The sequence below is a fragment of the Cherax quadricarinatus genome, chromosome 35 (genome assembly GCF_038502225.1).
Source record: "Cherax quadricarinatus isolate ZL_2023a chromosome 35, ASM3850222v1, whole genome shotgun sequence".
Lineage (NCBI taxonomy): Eukaryota > Metazoa > Arthropoda > Malacostraca > Decapoda > Parastacidae > Cherax > Cherax quadricarinatus.
This window is the reverse complement of record NC_091326.1, coordinates 11,511,714-11,538,086: the sequence shown is the minus strand read 5'-3', so window position 1 is coordinate 11,538,086 and position 26,373 is coordinate 11,511,714. Positions and strand designations below refer to the sequence as shown.

At 38.0% G+C, this 26,373-nt stretch overlaps 1 protein-coding gene across 19 annotated transcripts in view; it reads right to left on the bottom strand.

Moving 5' to 3' along the window:
* Positions 1-26,373, bottom strand: part of Ssdp (Sequence-specific single-stranded DNA-binding protein) — an 876,306-nt gene that overhangs the window by 215,879 nt on the left and 634,054 nt on the right. For 18 of the 19 annotated variants that reach the window (XR_008407936.1, XR_008407935.1, XM_053785328.1 and 15 more), the window contains one exon: positions 15,452-15,512. Coding sequence is in view for 17 of the 19 variants with exons in the window: in XM_053785328.1 (XP_053641303.1) it covers positions 15,452-15,512 (61 nt within the window). In the remaining 2 variants the exon portion in view is untranslated. Of the gene's footprint in view, positions 1-77; positions 2,024-15,451; positions 15,513-26,373 lie in introns of those variants that run through there. The other variant, XM_053785343.2, reaches the window with a different exon arrangement.

Sequence of the window (26,373 nt, the reverse complement as noted above, 5' to 3'; positions counted from 1 at the left end):
CCTAACACTACAGATCACAAGAACTGCAGCCAATATATAGGTAATTTATTCCACTGATTTTTAGTAACAGTGTGTGTACATCAATTATATTTTAGTAAAAAATCAGTATTAATAAAAAGCCAGGTGCAGCCAGCCATCCACAATGACCCATTTAAAAGATTAAATTTACAAAGAAAGGCTGAGGCAACCGAGACCAGTTTAAGAAGATCCTCCAGTGAACAATGGTGGCTGGGATATATGAAGCATGAATCATAACAGTCACAGCTTTAAGAGAAGTAGTAACATGAATGGTGTATGTGGTACTGTCATCTACACCAGTACTTTACAGGCCCCAAGACACCAAGATTATGAAGTGGCTTCTCAAGGTCACATCACATAAAGCTGTGTTCTGGCTCTTAAAAAAAGAAAATCTGTATTAGAAGTCCTGGGGGCCCAAAGAAATAAAGCAGAACAGAGGGTGAGGATTGTTCAGATGGGTTGGTCATTTACAAAAGATGGAGCAAAGTAAGCTCATCAAGGTGAATAAATCACAACTGGATAGAAGGAGGTATTGTATAGGGAACATCCCTGGAAGGATTGGCAGAAGGGCATGAAGGTTTTAAATAACAAGGACCTGAGTATCAAGCAGATATGCTAGTGTGGAGATTGAAGTGGAGTGGTTTCTGGGATACGATATGCTGTTGAAGTGTTTAAGTGTGAAGAAGGCAACATCTATAAGAAATTCAGGAAAACTGGTTAGACAGACTTAAGTGTTATAGTGGGTACAGGGTATAGTGTCTGCACGTCGAAGGGATGGATGGGGATGTTGCAGTTCAATGGATCACTTGAAATGTGATGCCCATGCATTTCTGGAAAAATAGATAGGTTGTCATGGTGAATGTGTATCCTTTATGTGGATCACTACTTTGGTGACAAATAGTCAACTGTGTTAAAAATCAATAAATGAAGGAAGCTGGGCTTTATGGACATCTATATTAAAAACTATTAAAAAAACACTTAAAACATATGAGCTGCTTATTTAAAACCATCAAAGAAATTAAAACAGAAATGGTTTTAAACAATAATTTTTTTGTTTGAAAATTTTAGTAATTCAGGATATTAACATGCTTATGTGCACCTGGAGTGACACTTGTTGACATAAACATTTTATCAAAAAGCTCATCTTTTTTGCTCATTTATAATGCAGATTAGTATAATTTTTTAAAATGATCAACAAGTGTTTCTTCATTCTAAAACTTCAACATGAGTTCCAGTGTGGCCACTGATCTGAAAGCAAGCACTGAGCAGACGTGCTGGTAGCTGTTATCCTTTGTAGACTGACAGCCAGAAAATAAATTAAGGCAATGTGAAGCCACAGCCATGAATCTCCCAACACAATTGAAACTACCAGAAATGCCCCAATATAAACTGCTTGCCTTAGGTCCCACTCTACTAGGCACAAAAAATGAATAATTCCTCTAAGTTAAATGAAATACTGAAATACTGTTCAATCACCTGAAAGCGGTTTACTAAAGACTAATGAAATAATATTCTCCATAACATATAACACTTAAAAGTAAATAGATTCCATCCTATTTAATGTCCACAAAAAGTGCTACAATAATCAAAGGAAAATTGCAAGAAGAAAGATCCATTCAAGCATTTGCAGCAAATGGTAATATCACACATTCACAACACAACTAATTAACAAGTGCTGTCTCATGCAATTTCTGCTTTGACATAATTAAGTGTTACATGTGGTATTCAAATGTTTATTAAGCAAACCTTTACAGCTACTCTTGTCCTTACTAACGCCACAAATAATATCAGCACAATCCAGTATTATAAATTCATTAGAAAATGTAACTAACATGAATCAATAATGACATAAACTCAAAACTAGGTTGTCAAGGGGTATGCTGGAGAGAATATAGGCAAGTAATATGGAGGAAAACTGAGGTGCAGTGAGCTCAAACTCCCCATACTGTAATACCTGGCCGCAGAGTGGGAGGCAGGCGGGCGGGAGAGAAAGCTCCACTCGACCCTAAAAAAAGTTACCATAGTTACTCTTCCAACTAGTGGGAGCTAACTTGACACATGAGATATACCAAGACCACTATTATACAAGATCCATATACTCTACAATTATGGATATAATAGTCAAACATTTTGTAATAGCCTGATGTGTATATAAATAGTCAATGACCCATAAAAGAAACTATATTCCAATGTATTAGAAAATATTAATGTTTATTTTATCAACCTGCTATTTACTTTAATTGTATAAACACCAGCAGGCTAAATACCTATCAAAAATTAATAAATAATTGTATTTTTGGTATACAGTATACAAAGTGTGTGTAATTGGTACCACACTACACACATTGTTTACACAGATGAGAATAAGTGCTCATTAGGTGACGAGTAAACAAGATACACATGGCTAGTAGTTATTGCAAACACAGTTCTTCTAATGCCAAGATGTACAGCATATTTTATTGCTGCAAATTCTGACTATGAACATCAATTTATTTTTTTTAAGACTGAAATAGTTAACTGAAAGAAAAATATAGGAGGGAAAGTAGCCTATTAGCTTACCTACTTGTACTAAAAAATTACTGTAGAAGGGAAGGTAGCCTCTTAGTGATTTGTGTTACCTAGCCAAGTTAGTATGGCAATGATAGGTGTCCTCAGAGATTTCTCCTCTACTCCGAGACATGCAGCATTCTAGTTTGATGAATAACACAGAAGATAACTATGTGGATGAAACAAGGTTATTTCCTTTCAGGTTTTAAAGCAATAAGATAAACACCACAACTTGAAAAGACTAACCAAACTTCCAGCATATTTCCCCACACAGCCTTAACTTTCAGTGTGTTTACCTAGTACAGTAGGGCCCTGCTTTACGGCATTTTGCCTTATGGCATTCCGCTAATACGGCTATTTCAAATTATGACCAAAACTTGCTATACACCTCCCCCTGTCTTTCTAATACGGCATGCCCCACCCGGTTTGTTCACATCCTCCATGAGCACATCTCCCTATTATGTCTGGAAACTTTCCAAAATTTCAAGTGTTTTAGAGTTATTGCAAATTTTATATGTACTCTGATAATTATACTTATGTGTACCTGTACCTAAATATACTTACACACTGTGCTGGAATGCAGGTACACATTAAAATCACTAAGAGTCTCTCTACTCTTGAAGACACCATATTAAAAATAGTAATAATCTCATGGGTGCATTAAATGTTGTATATTACATTAATATAGACATTTCCATTAATCTATCTATGAAATTTCTTTCAAAATTATATAAGAATAATGCTACATAACATATAAACATGATAAATGCACCCCACAGTAGAATAAATTAATATAAATATGAGATGTGGTAGCCAGGTAACTTGTAGGAGTGACAGCAAGAATAATGTTTTCTCTAGTCCAACATCAGAGAAAATGCGTACACTATAATATTACTGGAGGTAACTAGAAAATTAATCTTTTCGTATGCCTTCAATCAGAGCGTCATTTCTTCTAAAAATGGTGTTACGTAAGACTGGAAGTGTTCCTCTTTATTTATTCTACTGTATCACCTTGGAGACAACTTTTACGCAATGTAAAGTGTTTGTATTATGGTATAATACAAACGTGTGTGAACCAAAACCAGACGCATATGTCTCTTTGTTTACATACTCAGCCTTTCTGTCCTCTCATTCTCTCTTTATTGTTCTGGGGCACTTTAAATGTCGTAGTATATTATGTGTGGGTGGGGTGGGGTGGGCTGCCCTGGCTGGCTACCATTCTTCCCACACCTGACTTCCTACAAATAAATACGACTCACCTCTCACCCTACATTAAGACTACAAATATTTTAAGGTAAGTAATAGGTGTACTGTGTGTACATTTTACTTTTTATTGCTTTTAATGCCTAGTTCTATTGCTACCTTAATATATGTTAGTGTAAAGATGTTATCTGGCATTTACATTTATATGCATTTATAAGTGGAAAAAATGGAGTTCTGCTTTCCGGTGATGTCCGCTTTCCAGCAGTAGCCTGGAACCTAACCTGCCGTATAAGTGAAGCCTTACTGTACAGATTATGAATATATAGCTGTCTGACTAGTGTTGCAAGACTTTCTTAATACATTTGTAAGTAAATTTTGAGTCAAATACTTTTTCTCCAGAAAAACCTCATTTTAAAAATTAAAAACCCTGATAAATGGTGCCCTCGTAAAGTGGGGATTTCACGGCCCTAACTTTGAATGTACAACACAGTATGCCTGAATTCTGTAATAAATTTAGAGTTCCCTAGAAGTTGATAAGTCCTTTTCTTCTGTAATTCATAGTTTTTTTGTCTGTCTCCTTTCTTGAGTACTGGTATTATGCCTGTAATTTTACAGATGTCTAGCACATTACTCATCATTAATGATTTGTTGAATGTGTGACCTACTGTGTTTCAAAAATTACCTATTGGATAAAATTGTTTATAATTTTCTATAAGTTAATATATTTGCTAATGATGTGATGTTTACTCCAGCCAGGTCCAGCTGTAATTAAATGCAGTAAACCATCAATTTAACAGACTTCAGAAATATGGGTCAAAATCTCCTGGGTAAACTGATTCTGAAAAAAAAAAAAAAAAAATCTGTTGGTTAAGGAAATGTCCATTATTGATACAATCATGACAAATTAATCACATCTCCAACACTACCACCCCTGCCATTTCTGGCCATGTGCTCTCCCCATTAGTCCATCAAATTGAGAGCTTACTGTATAAGCCTTACATCGTCATCTATTACAAAGTGCTGATCTAAGCATTAGCCTTATCTCTTCCACTATTAAGAAATGGTGACCTGGGCTTTAAGTAAACCCACTCCCATAAGCAAATCTTATTTGGGTTAAAACTTTGATGTGTGTACCAGGTGTGATTAGTTACTCTTAGCTAGGGAAAGAGTAACGCTTTAAAAAAAAGCAGGGACTAGCAGGAGAGAAGGAAGACTGGCAACAGACAGGGAGAGTATACTGTATTGTGAGTACCAGAGACTTCACTGATGTATCTCTTCATCCATCCCTCTTTTCCCTGGTAATAAGGCTCCATTTCTGTTTAGGAATATACAGTAGGGCCCCACTTATATGGAGGGTTAGGTTCCAGGCTATCGCTGGAAAGCAGAACGCCATTTTTTCCATTTATCAATGCATATAAATGCCAGACAACAAGTTTACACTAAATTATATTAAGTTAGTAATAGAACTAGGCATTAAAAAACAAAAAGTAAAATACATACACAGTACAGTCATTACTTATCTTAAAGTATTTGTAATCTTAATGTAGGGCGAGAGGTGAATAGTACTTATTTGCGGGAAGTCAGGTGCAGGTATCCCTGGCTACCCGTCTCATACTTAATATACGATATTTAAAACAGCCCAGAGAGTTAAAATACACATACAGTACACTCATTATTTACCTTAAAATATGTGTAGTCTTAATGTAGGAAGAAAGGTGAGTAGTATTTATTAGTAAGAAGTTAGTGTAGGTAGCCGGGCTACACCTACCAGCTACCTACACTGTCACCCAGAGCCATATTATTAGTATCGACATACCTTGTTCACTGAATTTAATCATTTCTAACAACTACCTTTAGATGCCATCATAAACAAAGGGAAAAGTAATGAATAATTCATGCCAAAAACTCTAAACAAAAGCAGAGTGGGGGAGTGGCTGGGCCAAATGCAGATTCATACACGTTTTCTCTGGTGCCTGACCAGAGAAAACGTAATGTTGTCCTCCGCCCAGCTACCACACAGGTCCACAAGTATTATTATCAGAGCACATATAAAATATGCAATAAATGCCAGACAACAAGTTTACACTAGCTTATATTAAGTTAGCAACAGAAATAGGCATTAAAAACACAATAAAAGAAAAAATACACACAGAGTACACTTATTACTTACCTTAAAATATTAATATTAATGTGTGAGAGGTGAGTGGCAGGGTGATTATTGAATAAAATCAGAATGACACACCATCATCCTCTAACTTGGCACTTAAAGCAAGAGGCTTATGACTTCTCTTTTTATCACAGCTAAGCTTAGACGCCATTGTCAATAAGAGCCAACTAGTTAACGAAAGCGTAAACAAGAGAGAGAACAAGATACAGAGTTCAGACAATGTAAGAACACAAACTGAACAGGTAGTGGGCGCTAACTTTGTCAGGCGAAATAAATGCGTATTAATATGTATCTACTTTCAGTTTATTCACGTACGTTTGTAAGAGTTTGTAAAACTTTTACCTCACAATATTTCTTTATTATAATAATAATTACCTCACTATACAAATACTCTTACATTGTGTACAAGTTAGTACAGAATAAACAAACAGCAACACTCCCATTCTCATGCAACACACCATTTTTAGATGAATGAAGATGATATTATTATCATCATAATAAAAAAGCGCTAAACCTACAAGGGTCGTGAATTGCTATATATAGAGTGAAGGCATACAAAAGGAATATTTTTATACAGGTATCCCCACAGTGTTTGACTAGAGAAAATGTAATTCGTCCAATACTACCTACACAGCCGCTTTGTAAACAAATCTCATATTTACGTAAATTTTTATTCTATGAGTGTATGTATCATGTTTATATGCTATGTAATGTGTTTCTTATATAATTTTGAGGAAAATATCATAGATGGATTAATGAAAATGTCTATATTAATGTAAAATAAGACACTTAATGTGCCCAAGAGTGATGATTATTACGTACTATTGGTGCCATGAGTAGAGAGACTCTTAGCGATTTTAATGTGTACCTGCACACCAGCACAGTGTGTAAGTATATTTAGGTACAGGTACATATAAGTATAATTATCAAAGTACATGTAAAATATGCAATAACTGTAAAACACTTGAAATTTTGGAAAGTTTCCAGATATAATAGATGTGGTCACGAAGAATGTAAACAAACCATGTGGGGCGCGCCATATTTGAAAGACCGCTTGCCATATAGCAAATTCTGGTCATAATTTGACATCGCCATATTAGCGGAACACCATAAGGCGAAACGCCATAAAGCGGGGCCCTACTGTATGTGAATTATATTTATTGTTAAGCTGGAGAGCTGTTGAAGTACTCAGTAAATGGTGAATTTCATTATATTTTTTCTAAATCCTCCTCTCCTTGATCCCCAATTCTCCTATTTATTATGTTTTGTCCAGTTATTACACAAAGATTATACAGTGGACCCCTGCATAGCGAACTTAATCCGTGCAAGAGGGCTGGTCGTTATGCGAAATGTTCGCTATGCGAATTAATTTTCCCCATAAGAAATAATGGAAATAAAATTAATCCGTGCAAGACACCCAAAAGTATGAAAAAAAAATTTTTTTACCACAAAAAAATGTTAATTTTAGTACACACAAACTGAAAAAGGCATGCACAATTACATGACACTTACTTTTATTGAAGATCTGGTGATGATTGATGGGATGGGAGGAGGGGAGAGAGAGTGTTAGTGTTTAGAAGGGGAATCCCCTTCCATTAACACTTGAGGAGGCAAGTCCTTTTCCGGGGTTACTTCCCTTCTTCTTTTAATGCCACTAGGACCAGCTTCAGAGTCACTGGACTTCTTTCTGTCCATAGAGCTCTGTACCTCCCGTTCCTTTACGATTTGTCTAAAATGGGCCATAACATTGTCATTGAAATAGTCACCAGCACGCCTTGCAACAGCTGTGTCAGGGTGATTTTCATCCATAAAGGTTTGCAGTTCAACCCACTGTGCACACATTTCCTTAATTTTTGAAGTAGGCACAATGGATTCCACAACTGGCATAGGCTTCTCAGGGTTAGCCCCAAACCCTTCAAAATCTTTCTTAATTTCCATACTAATTCTCACCCTTTTTACCACAGGGTTGGCACTAGAAGCTTTCTTGGGGCCCATGGTCACTTATTTTCAACAAACAGAACCGAAAACACTGTAATAATACGAAATATTCCGAGTGTATGCTTGAATGTTACCGCGGAGGCTAGCTGGTAAACAATGGGACAGGCGGCACATGTGAGGCTGGCTGAGGCCGCACATTGGACGCGTCTCGGACGAAGTTCGCTGAGCGGGTTTTTGTCTACTATGCGGGGCAAAATTTTAGCGATCAAAGCGTTCGCTATGCGGAATGTTCGCTATGCAAGGCGTTCGCTATGCGGGGGTCCACTGTACTGAGTAGGTAAGAGAAATGGATTCATTGATTTGTGAATAGTAGTGAACCATTGCAGTGGCTCATAGTCCCAGGAAAAGTAATTGAACTGGTCAATTATATTAATTATTTTCAAGTCACTGGTGGATTTAGGGTGATACTGAAGTTCCTATCTGATAAGAAGATCACTGTCTTCACAACCAAATCTCAGACCAAGTCTCCTTAATTTGAAAGGGAATACAGTATTGCAGGAACAAGAATTTTGAGGTAACGAAGGATTATAGATAGGTACACTAAATGTAATTAGAAACTGTAAAATTTAGTACCTGTCTTCCATGTTTATAAGACAGAAAGACTAGACCATTAATCCTGTCAGTGCTAAACTTTCATCAGGCTTTCATTTCACACTCTTATGATTGGACAATACTGCCTTCCTGGATGGCTGCTGTCTACCAAATTGCTATCTATACTTGTGATATACCTCTCATTGATTTGAAGGGTTTTTCTACCCTACCAGTCCAGCCTATGGCCAAGCCTCCTTGTTAACTGCCTGTTCAACCAAACATGTTAGCAGCCCGATGGCCCATATAGCCACCACAGCATGGTTGATCTGGCACTTAATGGAGGTAGTGATCCAGTTTCCTCTTGAGGAGTCCTCTGTATTCTGCATTTCCATCAATTTTTGCCAGAAAACATGTCATTCCTTCATGGTCACCTTTTCTGTACATCAATCTGACTAATATTTCTCATTTTTTCCTTATTCAGTTTTACTTCCATCCAATTACATGTACCAAAATTTCAACACATAGTAAAAACTTCGTTTCCAGTAGTATTCTACATTCAATTTTTCTCTCTTGTCGCTCGAGTTGAAACCAGAGTCCAGTCTAGCCTTTTTGTCATTCCTGACTTAATATTTACCTGTGATTTATCTGTGATCAGACCATGCCATGGGTGTGTAAGCCACTGGGCCAGCTGCACCAGTGGCTTACAAGCTGGTCTGGAGTTTTACGACTCACTCACCCGTGGTATGGTTTGTTTGCAATCGTGTCATTATAATTTTGTGAGTTATCTGTGATCAGCTTTGAGAGTTTTCCTACTCTAGCAGCCCAGTCAAGGGCCATGCTACTTTGGGAAATATTATCAAGTCAAGCAGCTTGTTCCACTCTACGTATCTCTGTGCATCTGTACTGGCTTCAGGTTTCCTATAGTTGAAAACAGCTACTATCAAAAGCTCATAAGCAAACACTTAGGACATTTTATTATGGAAACATTTTGGTCTTGGAACTTTGTTTACTCCAAACATACAAGGTCCCAGGAATGAAACATTCATAAAAAAAAAATGTTCTGAGTGTTTGCTAACGAGTCTTCAGTTACAATCTGTCAGTATCACATACCAAGTTTTCACCATTTAGTCCTGCCTTTTATAATGTTTTCCATGATATTTATCTCAGCTCTGTTAAGTATCAAAATCATACCTGGGTCTTTTGTTATTTGTTACTGGGTTGAACATGCTAAGCACTATGACCTTAAAGCCCTAGGTAGGAAAAAATAGTCTGAGAACTCATTGCAGTCTAGAGTTTGCATTTTTATAAAATTCCAATATGTTTTTAAACAGGTGTTGCTATTCCTTCCTTTTACTTTCTTATACAGTAAGCATCTGGGAAACACTGCTTCTGCAATCATGTCTGTGACCAGTTTCAAGGGTTTTTATACCCTTGCAATCCAGCCTGAGGCAATGAGCCTATGATTTCCAGTTTTTTTCTTATGTAAATCCTGGCTTTGTTTGTGATCCTATCAATAACTGTGTATATTACTTTGCTGTATGCTCTCACCTGTCCAATACATGTCTCATTTTGGGTTGAACTGGATTTTATGGGAGTGATGGAACAGGGTAGGGAAAGGTTCGATACTGCATATGATGGAACTTTGGGTTGAGGTTGGACTAGACGAAGAAGAGGGAGCTGAAGCTACTGAACAGTTGATGGGTGAGATAATGATGGAAATTGTTGGGATTAGTAATATGCTGCTATTGCTGAGGAAGGAAAAGGGTATTATATTGTTAACAAATTATGCAAGTGGGGAAGGCTTTGAGCACAATGAATTTGTGCAATCTGAGTTTCAGGTAATGTGAGATAGGGCTTGTTTTGCAGGGAAAGATTAGGTTTCTCCTTTGCCTGGCTCACTCTGGCCTTCTGTCTCACCTTTCTGCATATCCCTCCTTAAAACTGTAACTAAATCAATCACAAACCTCAAGTGCTTTTTTTTTTCTTCGTAAGATCTCTTATTTATCCGATTATAAAAATTATCCTTGAGATGTTATACGAGACTCCTCACACCTACCTTGTCTCCTTATCTCTAATTTCTGCAAGTCTTCCATTTCCAGAATGCAGAGTTCTTTCTCTCCTTTGCAATCATGTTCTTTCCTCACTTCCCATTCTGCTTCATGTCTAATTTCCTGTGCTCCAATAACAACTGCTTTGTTCCTCTCTGCATTATCCTTGGAGATGATCTATGCAGCATTTGGCACCATAGCTTTGAGTGCTGCTTTTTGGACTGGTCATTTTTTTTAACTGCCTCCTTTCCCATATCAATAAAATGTTTTATTCTTATAAATTTTCTGAACTGTTTCCTATATTCACTCAGGTATTTCTTCTCCAGCAGCTGGTCTGTCATTCAAACTTCTTTACATTTCATTCAAAGTTTTGAAGATGGATTTTACCTGTAACCTGTTTTGGGAGTTTTCCTAATCCTGCAGCCCAGCCCTGGGCTAGGTCTTCCTGTGGATAACAATATTTCCACCAAGCTCCATATCATATCCATGTCTTAAGTTATTAATTTTATCTGACATCTGTTCTTAATTGCTGCTCAACACATAGCTATTTCTCAGTGCCCTGGCTCCTGTATTCACCTATTTGTAGTTGCAGGGTTAAATTGCAGAACCTGGCCCTGCTTATTAACATGCCACTTTCCAGAGTCACTCCCTCTTAGCCTCGAAGGCCCTATCACACCTCCTTTTAAAGTTATGCATGGAGCCTGCCTCCACCACTTCCTCACCAAGATCATTAACTCATTTCATACCCACTCAAACTGAATAAATTGCTTCCTAACATCCTTACCTTCCTACCTGGAGTCTACCTATAGGTTGTTCCAGGGGTCAATGCCCCTATGGCCCGGTTCATGACCAAACCTCATAGTGGATCAGGGCCTGATCAACCAGGCTGTTACTCCTGGCCACGTGCAAACCAACATATGAACCACAGGTCAACTGGTCAGGCACTGACTTTATGTATTTGAACAGGAAAATCTTAGTAAAGAATTATCTGAAGAATTGCATCATTAATCACAGGAGGCTCATACACTAATAATGAAAAAGGAATGAGAAAAATTCTAAAAGACAATTGTGAATTATAATTCAGCGATTCACTAAATGAAAGCAGGGTAGAGAATGCAGAAATTTTTTTCACTGCCTTTGAAGGCCACACACATCATATAACTAATATAAACACTAATCCCATGGAATTAGAAATAGAAAACATGCTCACTCATGCAGCACATGGATCAACAGAGCATGCGAAAGAAAATTGCAAGATATAAGCAAAGTCTTCCGGTTGGCACTGAAGAATACCATGATGTTTAATGGTGACACCTTCCAGTTGCTTAGATATGGAAAGAATGAAAACTTCAAGAGGAACACTGTTTATAAAATGTAAGAGGGTCACCATTTGAAGGACTCTGCTGTAATAATGCCAACTGGCTTTTTTTTTTTTTTTTTAAGAACACAGTAAGACAAATGTTACGAAAGCCAGGAAAATGATAAGGTGGACAGTTCAGGTGTTTTATTTTATATTCAGAGACAGGCCAGGGGGTCAGTCTTCTTTGTTGACTGCCTGTTCAGCCAATTTGTTGCTGTTGGTAATCTGCTGACCCACAGCCAAGTTAATCTACCACTTTGCAGAAGAAATGAATAAGTTCCTTCTTGAGGACTCTTAAGCTTGTCACTGTTTTCATTTAACTCATTTTGTTTTCCTTCCCGATCACTGCAATGGATCTATCCCTTTCCTTCTTTCTCCCCTCCCCACCCATACTTTACTGGCTCTATATCTATTTCAGCTCTGATATCTCTCCTGCCCTGAGGAGATGATTATTATAATTAAGGGGGGGAACACTAAACCCATTGGGTTATACAGTGCCTGGGAAAATGAAAGACATTGAGATGGCTCAATTCAAGGAATTTGAGCAAAAGTCCAATTACCTGAACAGAGATGTCAGCACTGAAAAATGCTCAAAGCACAAGTGATTTGAATGGTGTCACCACTATCAATATTTTCCTGATCTTGAAAGATCTAATTGTCCATCCAGTCATTTTATTGGCTACTGTTATACTTGCTTTATTGTTTTATTTTTTTTTAAATAGCTCAGTTGACAATACTACACCCAGGTCTTTCACAGGGTGATGATCCTTTTTTTTTTTTTTTTTTTTTTTTTTTTTTTTTTTTTTTTTGTGTGTGTGTGTGTGTGTGTGTGTGTGTGTGTGTGTGTGTGTGTGTGTGTGTGTGTGTGTGTGTGCACGCATGTGTGCGTGTGCGTGTATGTGTATAGTGCTCATTTTGAGGTTTTTCATTCTTTCCATATCTAAACAACTGGAACTTTTCATTATTAAATATGTTGTAATTCTCCACTGTCCACTGGAAGACTTTGCTTATATCTTGCAATTTTCTTCTGCGTCTTCTGCCGATCCAAGTGCTGCATGACTCACCATGTTTTCTATTTCTCTTTTAACCCTATGAATGCTGCAAGCCCCTTTCTGAAACTGTCATTCTATGTCAAAAAAGATTTGAAAAAAAAAAAAAAAAAATCTTATGAAGTGATAAAGACTCTTTTCCTGAGGGTAATGACACCAAAAGTATGAAATTTGATTGAAAACTTATGAAATTACGCTCCCACAAAGTTAGCGATCTCGGCGATATATACACATTGGCGATTTCGCCATCTTTGAGCCCTATTTTAGGCCAATTCCATTGTTCCAGTCGACCAAACTCATAGCAATATCTTTAGAACTCCAGTTTTTTCTATCAACTGAGCACAAGAAACTGCACATTTACCAATTTTAACTACCCAGTGGTCAGAAATTGGCAATTTGGCCAATTTTATGTAAATTTAAAAAGATGCCAATTTCAAAATAGGGTCCAGAATAAACAATGCAGACATTCTTTGCACTAAAATAACATATCCTCTGTTCATTACTCACGTCTCTTGATTTCTATTTTAATTTTTTTATTCACACAAAAAATAGAAGATTTACTGTATTGCAGACTACTGCATTATTGTAAAAATGGTATAAATAATATCAGTGCACTAGTGAAAGAATATCAGACTCCCCAGTTGATGTATATTGGATGTGTGGTGTGATTTGTTTACTCTTAAACATTGGTAAAAATAAAACATTTCCGCTACTTTGATCTTAATTTCGTTTCGTTTTCTTCGTGAAACTAATCAACATCACCACTATTTCTGTAATATGTTTTCCATTCTATCAAATAAGACCAAGAAAATGAGAATACAACCATAAATACTATACGAAAATACACCTCAAAGTTGGCGTTTTAATCCAAAAAACACAGTCGGAGTTTTTTTTTCCTCATTATGCACTGCGTGCTGCAGGATTTTTTATACAGTGCACACTGACCACACAGACCCATTCTCTCACATGTGGGCCTACAAGCTTTATCCTGCTTTATCTGAAGCCACTAGAATTACTGAGTACATATACATCCGAAACACTGGCTCGTAAGACGTATATATACGGCCGAAACAGTCAAAGGGCTAAATGCCATAGAATTAGATCTTGTCAAGTTATATGGTGTGTGTGGCCTTCAGAGGTAACTGAAAAAAAAACTTTCTTCATAATCAACTTTGTTTTCATTTTAGTGGAGTGCTAAACAATGATTCATATCTGTCTTTTCTATTAGAATTCTGATTATTCCCTTTTCATTGTTGGTGTATCAGCCTCCTGTGATTAATGCTTTGATTCTACAGGTAGTTCTTAACTTGGATTTTGCATGTGTATAAATTCCTGGAGTTTCTTACAATATCACAGATGGCCTTTTGTTCCTTTTGTGCTTCCATCTGGTGTGATACTTAAGTTTTTGTTCTAGGTGATCTCAGTGTGATATTCTTTTTTTTTAACCCTTAAACTGTCCAAGCAGATCTATGTTCACATGCATAGTGCTTCAAAAGTAGATCTACGTTTTTTTTACGTATTTTCAAATATATAAAAAAAAAGTAGATCTAAGTTTTTTACACGTTTTCAAATGTAAAAAAAGAAAAGAAGATCTACTTTTTTTACATACTTTCAAATGTTGAAAAAACGTAGATCTATGTTCGGACAGTTTAAGGGTTAAATATGAACATTCAAAAACCCTTTTTTTTTTCTGTACATTCTTTTACTACTGTTGACTGTTTTGTCAAATTAAAACAAAGTACCTTTAAATGCTCATGTTTTTATTCTAGTTTATACCACTGAATTATCACTGAATATTTGCATTTCCTTGGAAAATCCATAAAACACAGAAGACAACAAGTAATCTTATATATTCTATTACTCTATAGTAAAGGTACTCTATCAAAAAACAATGCCCACTTCAGAAATACATTGCATACATTGGTGAAATAGTTTTAAGCAAATTGCTGGATGTATAAAATATCTGGTAAGCAATTGGAACGATGATTAAATAGCATATGTGCTGGATTCTATAGACGGGAATAATAGTCAAGCTGTATTTAAAAGATGCTAAAATTTGAGTAAGAGCTTTGGTTAGGTTATTAATGCAGCTAGGTTAGGTTATTAATGCAGCTAGGATAGGTTATTAATGCAGCTAGGATAGGTTATTAATGCAGCTAGGGGCACTGTGGGATATCCAGTCTTACCAGGGCTTGAACTTCATTTTCAAAAATGTTGAAAAAAGTTCCTGCTTAGTTGGGGACTGAGCAAAAGGAGGTTGTGTAAAAGAGGAAACAATATGGCAGTGTACTATATTATCATTGTGCTGTAAATAACAATACAATTTAAAAATATATCCTTTATTTTAGCAAATTACAATTGGAGCTGAAAAAAATTAAGAGATTTGAGGAAATTGTTTGCCAATTTAGTAAAACATATGGCCAAATTTGTTCGTCTTGTTACTGGTGATATATAACCTAGAACTGAACAAGCTGTTAAATGTGCCAGATACAGAAAACAGAATAACAAAATAAATGAGTAGAGTACTAACCTTGCGGACTGGGCATGATTGGCGTACCAGGACCAGGGGGGCCTGCAGAACCAGGTGGACCCTGTGAAAACAACAAGTTATCAAATGTTGTCTCTCTAAATAGGGTATATTCTATATTTTTGGAGAACTCTTAAGTACTAGCCACCCAAAAAATAATTTTTGTTAATTTATAACTCCAATCTAATGAGTTATGTTGCTGAAGGTACAGTGTCTCAGCAGCTGCCAAAGGGAATATTTATATTAACATAATGCCTCACTCCCAGTTCATTGACTCTAAATTAGTTTGTGTTGCATTTCTGGCACATACTCATGAAATGTGATGGCCCATTAATGATACAATGTCTAAAAAAGTCATTACCAATAGACTCAGGTCTTACATTAGCAAATACTGACCCTGTAGGAATTCTCAATACTGATGTTTCCTTTGATGCTACAATCATACCTGGTTATATATTCAGATGCAGTTCCAAGATTTCAAAGCAATACTGGGCAAAGTTTAAAAAAAAAAATATTTGGTTTTGAATTTACTAACAAATTTATAATAAAAACCATTGGGATTAAGGATTATGATGGTCCAAGGGTCTGTGTGTCCATCTCACTGTTGTGAAATTGACTACCACAATGCTTTTATAAATAAAAGCTATTTGAAATTGACTACCACAATGCTTTTATAAATAAAAGCTATTTGAAATTGACTACCACAATGCTTTTATAAATAAAACCTATTTGAAATTGACTACCACAATGCTTTTATAAATAAAAGCTATTTGATCAATATTAAAATTTTTATTTAATTAATTAAAATAGTACATATTTTCCCTTGCAGCAAGGGAAAATATGTACTATTTTAATTAATTAAATAAAAATTTTAATAATAAATAAAACCAAGAGTAGTGAGGAGCAGAGGGTGGTGGGAGGGATGAAAAGATGTAAGCAAAACATTGCTGTCACCCTCACACATTCTTGTTTATTATGAAAAACAACTTCATCAGCTAATGTACAATGTGTGCCTTCATATTTTACCCTTGATAATTCAAAAGAAAAGAAGAAGAGGATATATATTCACTGGTGGGTGTAAGTCTCATGGACATGTGTAGTTCCTGTTGACACAGAACCATGTGCAAGTCATTTTTTTTTTTTTTTTTTTTTTTCAACAAGTCGGCCGTCTCCCACCGAGGCAGGGTGACCCAAAAAAGAAAGAAAATCCCCAAAAAGAAAATACTTTCATCATCATTCAACACTTTCACCACACTCGCACATTATCACTGTTTTTGCAGAGGTGCTCAGAATACAACAGTCTAGAAGCATACACATATAAAGATACACAACATATCCCTCCAAACTGCCAGAAATATAAAAAATATAAAAAATAAAAAAAAATAAAAAAAAAAAATAAAAAATATAAAAAACCTTGATAATAACCCATGTGCAATATCCTTTCAAATTTGATACCACTGGTAGTGTCATCCTGCCAGTATATCCTATAACCTATGCCCTAAGTAAAGAGAAACAATTCTGGAACATGAGTAATACATGTTCGGCAGGCCGGCTGGCTGGCTGGCTGGCTGGCTGATTGACTTTGGCTGTCTCTATCTCCATCTGTCTGTATCTGTCTCTCTCTGGATGTCTCTGTCTATCCATGTCTCTGTCTATCCATGTCTCTGTCTATCTCTGTCTCTGTCTATCTCTGCCTCATAGATACACATAAACACAGTAATTATTCATAGTGTAAATTACCTAGGATAACCAACAAAATCAAGACAAAGTGCTATACAGTTTGTAGATATAAGGCATAATAAGCGGGACTGGCAAGTAATATGCATCTCCACTTGTTCAAGAATCAGACATGAGAACTTCTCTCTCTCTCTCTGAGACAGAAAGACAGACAAGCAGACAGAGAGACAGGAAGACAGACAGAAAGGCAGATAAGCAGAGACAGACAGAGGGACAGATACAGACACAGACAGATAGACATGTTCATGTATAACAGTGAAAATAAATAAAACCAAGGCGGGTGCACAATTATCAGATGTCACTCCACTGCTGACAGTGCAGCAGTGGAGTGACACTCATCTTATACCATGATTCAAGGAGTTTCATACATACTCCAGCATGTCTAGAAAAAATTGCAAAGGTTAGTGGACGAGTTTGGGAGTGTGTGTAAAGGTAAAAAGTTGAAAGTGAACATAGAAAAGAGTAAGGTGATGAGGGTATCAAATGATTTAGATAAAGAAAAATTGGATATCAAATTGGGGAGGAGGAGTATGGAAGAAGTGAATGTTTTCAGATACTTGGGAGTTGACGTGTCGGCGGATGGATTTATGAAGGATGAGGTTAATCATAGAATTGATGAGGGAAAAAAGGTGAGTGGTGTGTTGAGGTATATGTGGAGACAAAAAAAAAAACGTTATCTATGGAGGCAAAGAAGGGAATGTATGAAAGTATAGTAGTACCAACACTCTTATATGGGTGTGAAGCTTGGGTTGTAAATGCAGCAGCAAGGAGGGGTTGGAGGCAGTGGAGATGTCCTGTCTAAGGGCAATGTGTGGTGTAAATATTATGCAGAAAATTCGGTGTGTGGAAATTAGGAGAAGGTGTGGAGTTAATAAAAGTATTAGTCAGAGGGCTGAAGAGGGGTTATTGAGGTGGTTTGGTCATTTAGAGAGAATGGATCAAAGTAGAATGACAAGGCGGGGTAGAGGTCATCCTCGATAAGGTTGGAAGGACGGGGTAAGGGAGGTTTTGTGGGTGAGGGGCTTGGACTTCCAGCAGGCGTGCGTGAGCGTGTTCGATAGGAGTGAATGGAGACGAATGGTATTTGGGACCTGACAAGCTGTTGGAGTGTGAGCAGGGTAATATTTAGTGAAGGGATTCAGGGAAACTGGTTATTTTTATATAGCCGGACTTGAGTCCTGGAAATGGGAAGTACAATGCCTGTACTCTAAAGGAGGGGTTCAGCATATTGGCAGTTTGGAGGGATATGTTGTGTATCTTTATACGTATATGCTTCTAAACTGTTGTATTCTGGGCACCTCTGCAAAAACAGTGATTATGTGTGAGTGAGGTGAAAGTGTTGAATGATGATGAAAGTATTTTCTTTTTGGGGATTTTCTTTCTTCTTGGGTCACCCTGCCTTGGTGGGAGACGGCCGACTTGTAAAAAAAAAAAAAAGTCTAAAATATTGCTGAGACCTATAAATACTTTGTATATATTCCAAAGCAAGTGGAAATGTTCACCTATCAGTGTGTGACTTGAGTACTATTTCAGTACCTAATATTAGTGTCAGAACAAACATTGACTATGAAATCACAAGAACCACTACAAATTGTCATTATCAGAACATAAAAATTAAATAAATTAAAAAAAGAAAGCAAGGAAAAAGGTATATCGGCAACACTTCTGGAAGAGGCAGGACTCCATGTTGCCGTCAGGTGAGCATCCAGAGCCAACTTTATGGCCTTTTATCTTGGTACCTTTGAAGAGTTTCGAGAGTTTATCTACTCTCTGAGCCCGGCCATGGGCCAGGCTCACCTGTGCTTGCCTGGTCAACCAGGCTCTTGCTGCTGGAGGCCCGCTCCACAGTAGTGTACTGTATACTTTAATAAACAGATAGAGGAAATCAGATCTAATATACATTATTTAGTTTCGTATACTGGTTGGAGAGCTGGTCATAAGTCTGAGTGGTCAGTAAACGAGTACGTCGCTAAGTGAGGAAAGGCTGTACTTTAACCCCTTAACTGTCCAAACGTAGATCTACATTCTCTCAGCCAGCGCTCCATATATTTTGAAAAAAAAAAAATAAATAAATAAAGAGGGCATTTTTTTACATACAAGGCCGCAAAGTCGGCGTTTGTCACTCACCTACAGGAACATGAAGCGCTGCCGCTTGCAGAAGTGTTGCCGACATATCTTTTTTTCTCATTTTTTTTAATTTATATAATTTTTATGTTCTGATATTTACAATTTATAGTAGTTCTTGTGATTTCATAGCCAATCTTTTTTCTGACACTAATATTAGGTACTGAAATAGTACTCAAATGATCACACACACAGTGACAGGTGAACATTTTCATCTACCTAAGTCACATACTATTGTCTAGAAATACAGTGGACCCTCACCTAACAAACACATCGCATAACGTTGAATCAGCCTAGCGATACATTTTAAAGCAAAAATTTTGCTTCGGCTAGCGCTAAAAAACTCACTCAACGCGATTCGTTCGAGACGTGTCCACGTGCAGCGTGAGCCTGCCTCACTTGATCCGTGGGTGCCAGTGTTTACAAGCCAGCCACCACGGTCGCTTCCAAGCATACAATCGGAACATTTCATATTATCACAGCCTTTTTAGTGATTGCACCTGCAAAATAAGTCACCATAGGCCCCAAGAAAGCTTCTAGTGCCAACCCTACAGCAAAAAGGGTGAGAATTACTATGGATATGAAGAAAGAGATCATTGCTAAGTATGAAAGTGGAGTGCGTGTCTCCGAGCTGGCCAGGTTGTACACAAAACCCCAATCAACCATCACTACTATTGTGGCCAAGAAAAGAGCAACCAAGGAAGCTGTTCTTGCCAAAGGTGCAACTTTGTTTTTGAAACAGAGATCAGAAGTGATAGAAGATGTCGAGAGACTGTTATTGGTGTGGATAAATGAAAAACAGATAGCAGGAGATAGCATCTCTCAAGCGATCATATGTGAAAAGGCTAGGAAGTTGCATGACGATTTAATTAGAAAAATGCCTGCAACTAGTGATGATGTGAGTGAATTTAAAACCAGCAAAGGTTGGTTTGAGAAATTTAAGAAGCATAGTGGCATACATAGTGTGATAAGGCATGGTGAGGCTGCCAGTTCGGACCAAAAAGCAGCTGAAAAATATGTGCAGGAATTCAAGGAGTACATAGACAGTGAAGGACTGAAACCTGAACAAGTGTTTAATTATGATGAAACAGGCCTGTTTTGGAAGAAAATGCCAAGCAGGACCTACATTACTCAGGAAGAAAAGGCACTCCCAGGACATAAGCCTATGAAAGACAGGCTTACTCTGTTGATGTGTGCCAATGCTAGTGGTGATTGCAAAGTGAAGCCTTTATTGGTGTATCACTCTGAAACTCCCAGAGTGTTCAGGAAAAACAATGTCCTCAAGGCTAATTTGTGTGTGCTGTGGAGGGCAAACAGTAAGGCATGGGTCACTAGCGACTTTTTCTATGACTGGTTACACCATGCATTTGCCCCCACTGGACCCCTGTCTCACAACAAATCTGTCCATAGAGGTCTGTTTCTGGCATCTCTCTAAGATTTCCCTGAAGTGGGACAGGGTTTTGTCACTGAACATGTTGCAGATATGGCTTGGTTCAGCTTGTTTAGGGTGGTGTTTCTCTACAAAAGCTTGCACCCTAGTCCACATTGCAGACACCTCTTTAATTTGTCATTTACTGCTACAGTACATTTATTACTAACCTTAAAATATTTGTAATAATGTTGGTAGAATTATCGACAATATGTAAAGTAAAAGGACACAAGTGCAATTAATGTGAAATTTTATTGTGGCAACGTTTCACTCTCCAGGAGCATTGTCAAGCCGATACTGTATCTGTATCGGCTTGACAAAGCTCCTGGAGAGCGAAACGTTGCCACAATAAAATGTCACATTAGTTGCACTTGTGTCCTTTTACTTTACTTAAAATATTTGTAGTCTTAATGTAGGGCAAGAGGTGAGTAGCATTTATTTGTAGGAAGTCACTGTAGGTAGCAGTAGATGTAGGTACAGTATATGTATGTAGCCCCCCCCCCCCAGGCTACACTACACAGCTATATTACAATACACAGCCATATTATTACACTACACAACCATATTGTCACCATGTTCACTGAGTTTAATCGTTGCTATCAACTACCTTTAGATGCCATCATAAACAAAGGGAGAAGTAATGAATAATTCATGCCAAGAATTGTAAACAAATGCATATGAAGGACGGTTACTGCACCAGTCGCCAGATTCACAGTTTTCTTTAACGCTGCATCAGAGAAAACATAATGTTTACTTTCCATCCCACTCTCCACTCGATAACATATAAACATTGCATGTTTATATGCTACATGATATGTAACATGTTTCTTATATAATTTTGAAGAAAATATTATAGATGGATTAATGAAAATATCTATATTAACGTAAAATAAGACATTTAATGTGGCATATTGTTTGCATACTTGATCACAGCAGCTGGCTTTACAATACATTCACTGGTGTCCCTGTTTACTCTGTTTGTACCATCTCGTTTCTGTGGATGACTGACAGCAACGTAACATCCCATTTGTCATGCCATGTCAGTGCTATGACGTCATTGGCATGAAATGCTTGCACTGAACCTTCACCACTGCCTCCACTGAACCTTGGCATATGTTTTCTATTTCTTCTCACTGTTCCACATATATCAGTATTGTTCACATGTAGGAAATCAGTGAGCATAGGGGTTGTATACCAGTTGTCTGTGTACATTGTATGACCCTTGCCAAGGTATGGCCCCATATCTTGCGAACAACATCACCGGAAATGCCCAACATCTGTCTGTCATCACTGAGTGTGTTTCTTCTGGTGTATACAATGACATCCAACACTATGCCACTCTCACAGTCACACATAACAAAAAGTTTTACACCAAAGTGGTTACGTTTGCTCAGTATATATTGCTTGAATGACAGGCGTCCCTTGAACAGAATCAGGGACTCATCGACAACAATGTTCTTGAAGGGATAAAAGTACGCACTGAATTTCTGCTTTAGAGTATGGAGCTTTAGAGTATGGAGGAGGTGAATGTATTGAGATATTTGGGAGTGGACGTGTCAGCGGATGGGTCTATGAAAGATGAGGTGAATCATAGAATTGATGAGGGGAAAAGGGTGAGTGGTGCACTTAGGAGTCTGTGGAGACAAAGAACTTTGTCCTTGGAGGCAAAGAGGGGAATGTATGAGAGTATAGTTTTACCAATGCTCTTATATGGGTGTGAAGCATGGGTGATGAATGTTGCAGCAAGGAGAAGGCTGGAGGCAGTGGAGATGTCATGTCTGAGAGCAATGTGTGGTGTGAATATAATGCAGAGAATTCGTAGTTTGGAAGTTAGGAGGAGGTGCGGGATTACCAAAACTGTTGTCCAGAGGGCTGAGGAAGGGTTGTTGAGGTGGTTCGGACATGTGGAGAGAATGGAGCGAAACAGAATAACTTCAAGAGTGTATCAGTCTGTAGTGGAAGGAAGGCGGGGTAGGGGTCGGCCTAGGAAAGGTTGGAGGGAGGGGGTAAAGGAGGTTTTGTGTGCGAGGGGCTTGGACTTCCAGCAGGCATGCGTGAGCGTGTTTGATAGGAGTGAATGGAGACAAATGGTTTTTAATACTTGACGTGCTGTTGGAGTGTGAGCAAAGTAACATTTATGAAGGGGTTCAGGGAAACCGGCAGGCCGGACTTGAGTCCTGGAGATGGAAAGTACAGTGCCTGCACTCTGAAGGAGGGGTGTTAATGTTGCAGTTTAAAAACTGTAGTGTAAAGCACCCTTCTGGCAAGACAGTGATGGAGTGAATGATGGTGAAAGTTTTTCTTTTTCGGGCCACCCTGCCTTGGTGGGAATCGGCCAGTGTGATAATAAATAATATACATAAACACTTCCCTGATTTTGTTTAGAAGGTCATTCCTGTTGGACCTATTTCTGTCTGAGAAGTTAACATTCATAGAAACAGAGTGAATCTGTTGCATGGAAGGTCATGGAAGACAGGAGTACTGATGACGTAGTCAGTGGACCAGTAATGTGATATATTGTGCTTATATGTATGTGGCATAAGCATCACAGTGCCAAGGGATAAATACATTTCAGCCAGAGTTGTATCTTTCCACGTGTGCAGCTGTGACAATTCTGCAACTTTTGTGTTGTTCATGATATAGCGGTAATAACTGTTCATCTGGGTGAAAATCAGTTTCATTATAGGTTCGTCAAAATATAACTGGAAAAAGTCTAACTCTGTAGACTCATTTGTGATAGGACATTCTGGTAGGATGTCACTTCCATTGGCATCAAAATCAAAAGGCTCTGGCGCGAATATACTTTCTGTCCAGTTCCACTCGCGGTCATGTGGTGCAGGGTGGACCTGTGATGTGGGGCTTGGGAGAACAGGAGGAGGGACGGGAGTGGAGGCAGCACATGGTTGAAGGGGTGCCACGGGGTCCTTTGTCTGTCCACCCAACACGTCATGTGGTCGATACACTGTGCCATCCACCACTTCCTCCTCCTCTTCCTCCATCCCAGCATATTCACCTTCATGATCACTATCAGTGGCCGGGCTTTTGGATCGTGACCTCTCATGACCCTTGGGGACTGCACATGGCACACTGCCTGAATGTAGGCAATGACATCTAGAAGTATGCTTTACTGGAGAATAATGAATATCACTGTCAGTCTACGAATCCTCTAATGGCATAAAATTAATCTCATCGTCACTTACTTTACTTTCACTATCGTCATCACCAAAACAGTGAGAAAATGATAACTTCCTCTTGTGTAGTTGCCTTTGGGTAGTAACACTGGCCACTCCAGAGGTGCTTGGCCCAGGGTCTTGTGTGGCCACACTGGCCACCCCAGAAGTGCTTGGCCCAGGGTCTGGTGTGGCCACACTTGCCACCCCAGAAGTGCTTGGCTGAGCATCTGGCGTGGCTACACTGGCCACCCCAGAGGTGATTGGCTGAGGGTCATCTGGGTTATCGTCGATATTTTCACTAATTCCTTGATTATTAGTGGCCACATCAGTCTCAAATCCACTAAACTCACATTCTATGTCACTTTCCTCGAATAAGAGTGTTAATATGATGAGGCTTGAGTGAATTACAAGGGTTTGCCATGATGTTGACCCAAAATGGAGTTGAATGTAACTGGTGCTACCATGCGGTACAGAGCGGTCCCCGATTTTTTCGTAGAGCACACACTAAGTGCGCAGACCCAATCTCTCATGTCTAGGCTGCCCAGGCCTATCTCACCAAATTAGAAGCCAGGAAAAATGAAACTTAGATCTACGTTTGGAGCACTAGCAGTAGGAACGTAGATCTATGTTTGGACAGTTAAGGGGTTAATCGGTTCACAATCTCCACCATTATTTTATTCATTTCTTCTTGTGTTGTCAGTCAACTATCTCTTGCTGACTGTCCAGACATTATTGTTCTTCTTTTTGTTTGTGCAATTGGTATTCCCCAATTTTCACAATATTTATTAGCCAAATGTCTTGCATTATGGATAATTTCTTTATTTACTATGGTGGGACACCACCTGTAAGAAGCCATTGTGTCAAGTAATTCTTTATAAACTGGCCAGGAAATTATTGCCTTCATTGCCGTTTAAATATCCGTTGTGCAATCGCAAAAAAAAAAAAAAAAAAAAAAATTGCAACTTGTATATTTACTACCAATTCAGAGTCATGTACTTATATATCTGTTATATCTATGTGACTCTGATGGGTTATTATTATACCCCTTCAAGAATATCTTATTATTCCACATACACCTTTTAAATTACACCAAAGTGGTTGGGCCACTTACCTTTCATATCCTACCTCTCTTCCCCCTCCCACCCTTTTCCAATATTTCTATCCTTACCCATCCTTCTTCCTTACCCATCTTACCAAAGCTCTGGTCATAAGAAGAAGAAGTAACCCCAAAGAAGGCTTTGCTACCCAAAGTCTTTATGGAGGGGGATTCCCCTTCCAAACACTAACTCCTCCCTCTTACCTCTTCCCTATCTTCCAGAAGCCAGCATTAGCCTTCAATAAAGGTATGTAAAACTTACATAATTGTTAAAAAAATTATTTTTTGGGAGAATATTTTTGTCTGGAACAGATTAATTGTATTTCCATTAATTCTTATGGGAAATATTAATTCGGTTTTCGGCCATTTTGGTTATCAGCTGACCTTCTGGAAAGGATTACAGCCGATAACCGAGGGTCCACTGTATAGTACCACACCTGCACCTGCCCCTCAACAGCAACATGTCCCCCAACCACAACCACAGCCAGTGGGGGAAGTGTCAGACCGAATCATCCCTAACTGTCATTACCTGATACCAATACCATCTACCCCAAAGAAGAAGTATGCCCAGAAAAAGTGTGTTGTGTGTGTTACCACCACAAAATGACCCCAACAGCAGAAAGACACACGATTCATAAGTCACCGGTGTGGGGTGGCAGTCTGTATGAATCCAGGCTTCATGGAGTATCACACAATCATGGAATTCTAGAAACATAAGTGGAATATGTAAATGTACAGTGGAACCTCTACCTCCACTTGCGAGTTTAATCCGTTCCATGACCTTGCTCACAACTGGATTTGCTTGTTTGCGGAGTCAATTTTTCACATTTAAATTAGCTGAAATGCAATTAATCCATTCCAGTGGAATTCTGTACTTCAATAATTTTGCTAATACTGTATCAACTATATGGCTTATTTATCTATTTCACTTGATCTAATATGACGTAATAAACAATATAAAGAACACAAATCCGATATATACTCTAAAATGAATAAAATATGTAATTCATGTAGTGGTATGGGTGGTGTCGGTGGTGGACGAGAGTTTGTCTGGAGACAGGACAAAATACTCCTTGAATATTTCTCTATCATCAACTCTACGTCTTATTTATCTATTACAGTTCATCTAATATAAAATAATAAACAATATAAATAACACAGAAACCTGATATATACTCTAGAATAAAATATGTCATTATGTAACAGGTGGAGGCAGCCACAACTGCTCCCTCTTTGTTGTGATAAACACTGCCATCTAGTGACGGCCTTTTGAAGCCGTCTGATATTATAATTATTATTATGTAGTACATTATTATTATATATGTATTATTATTATATGTATTATATTATTATCATTACTATTATT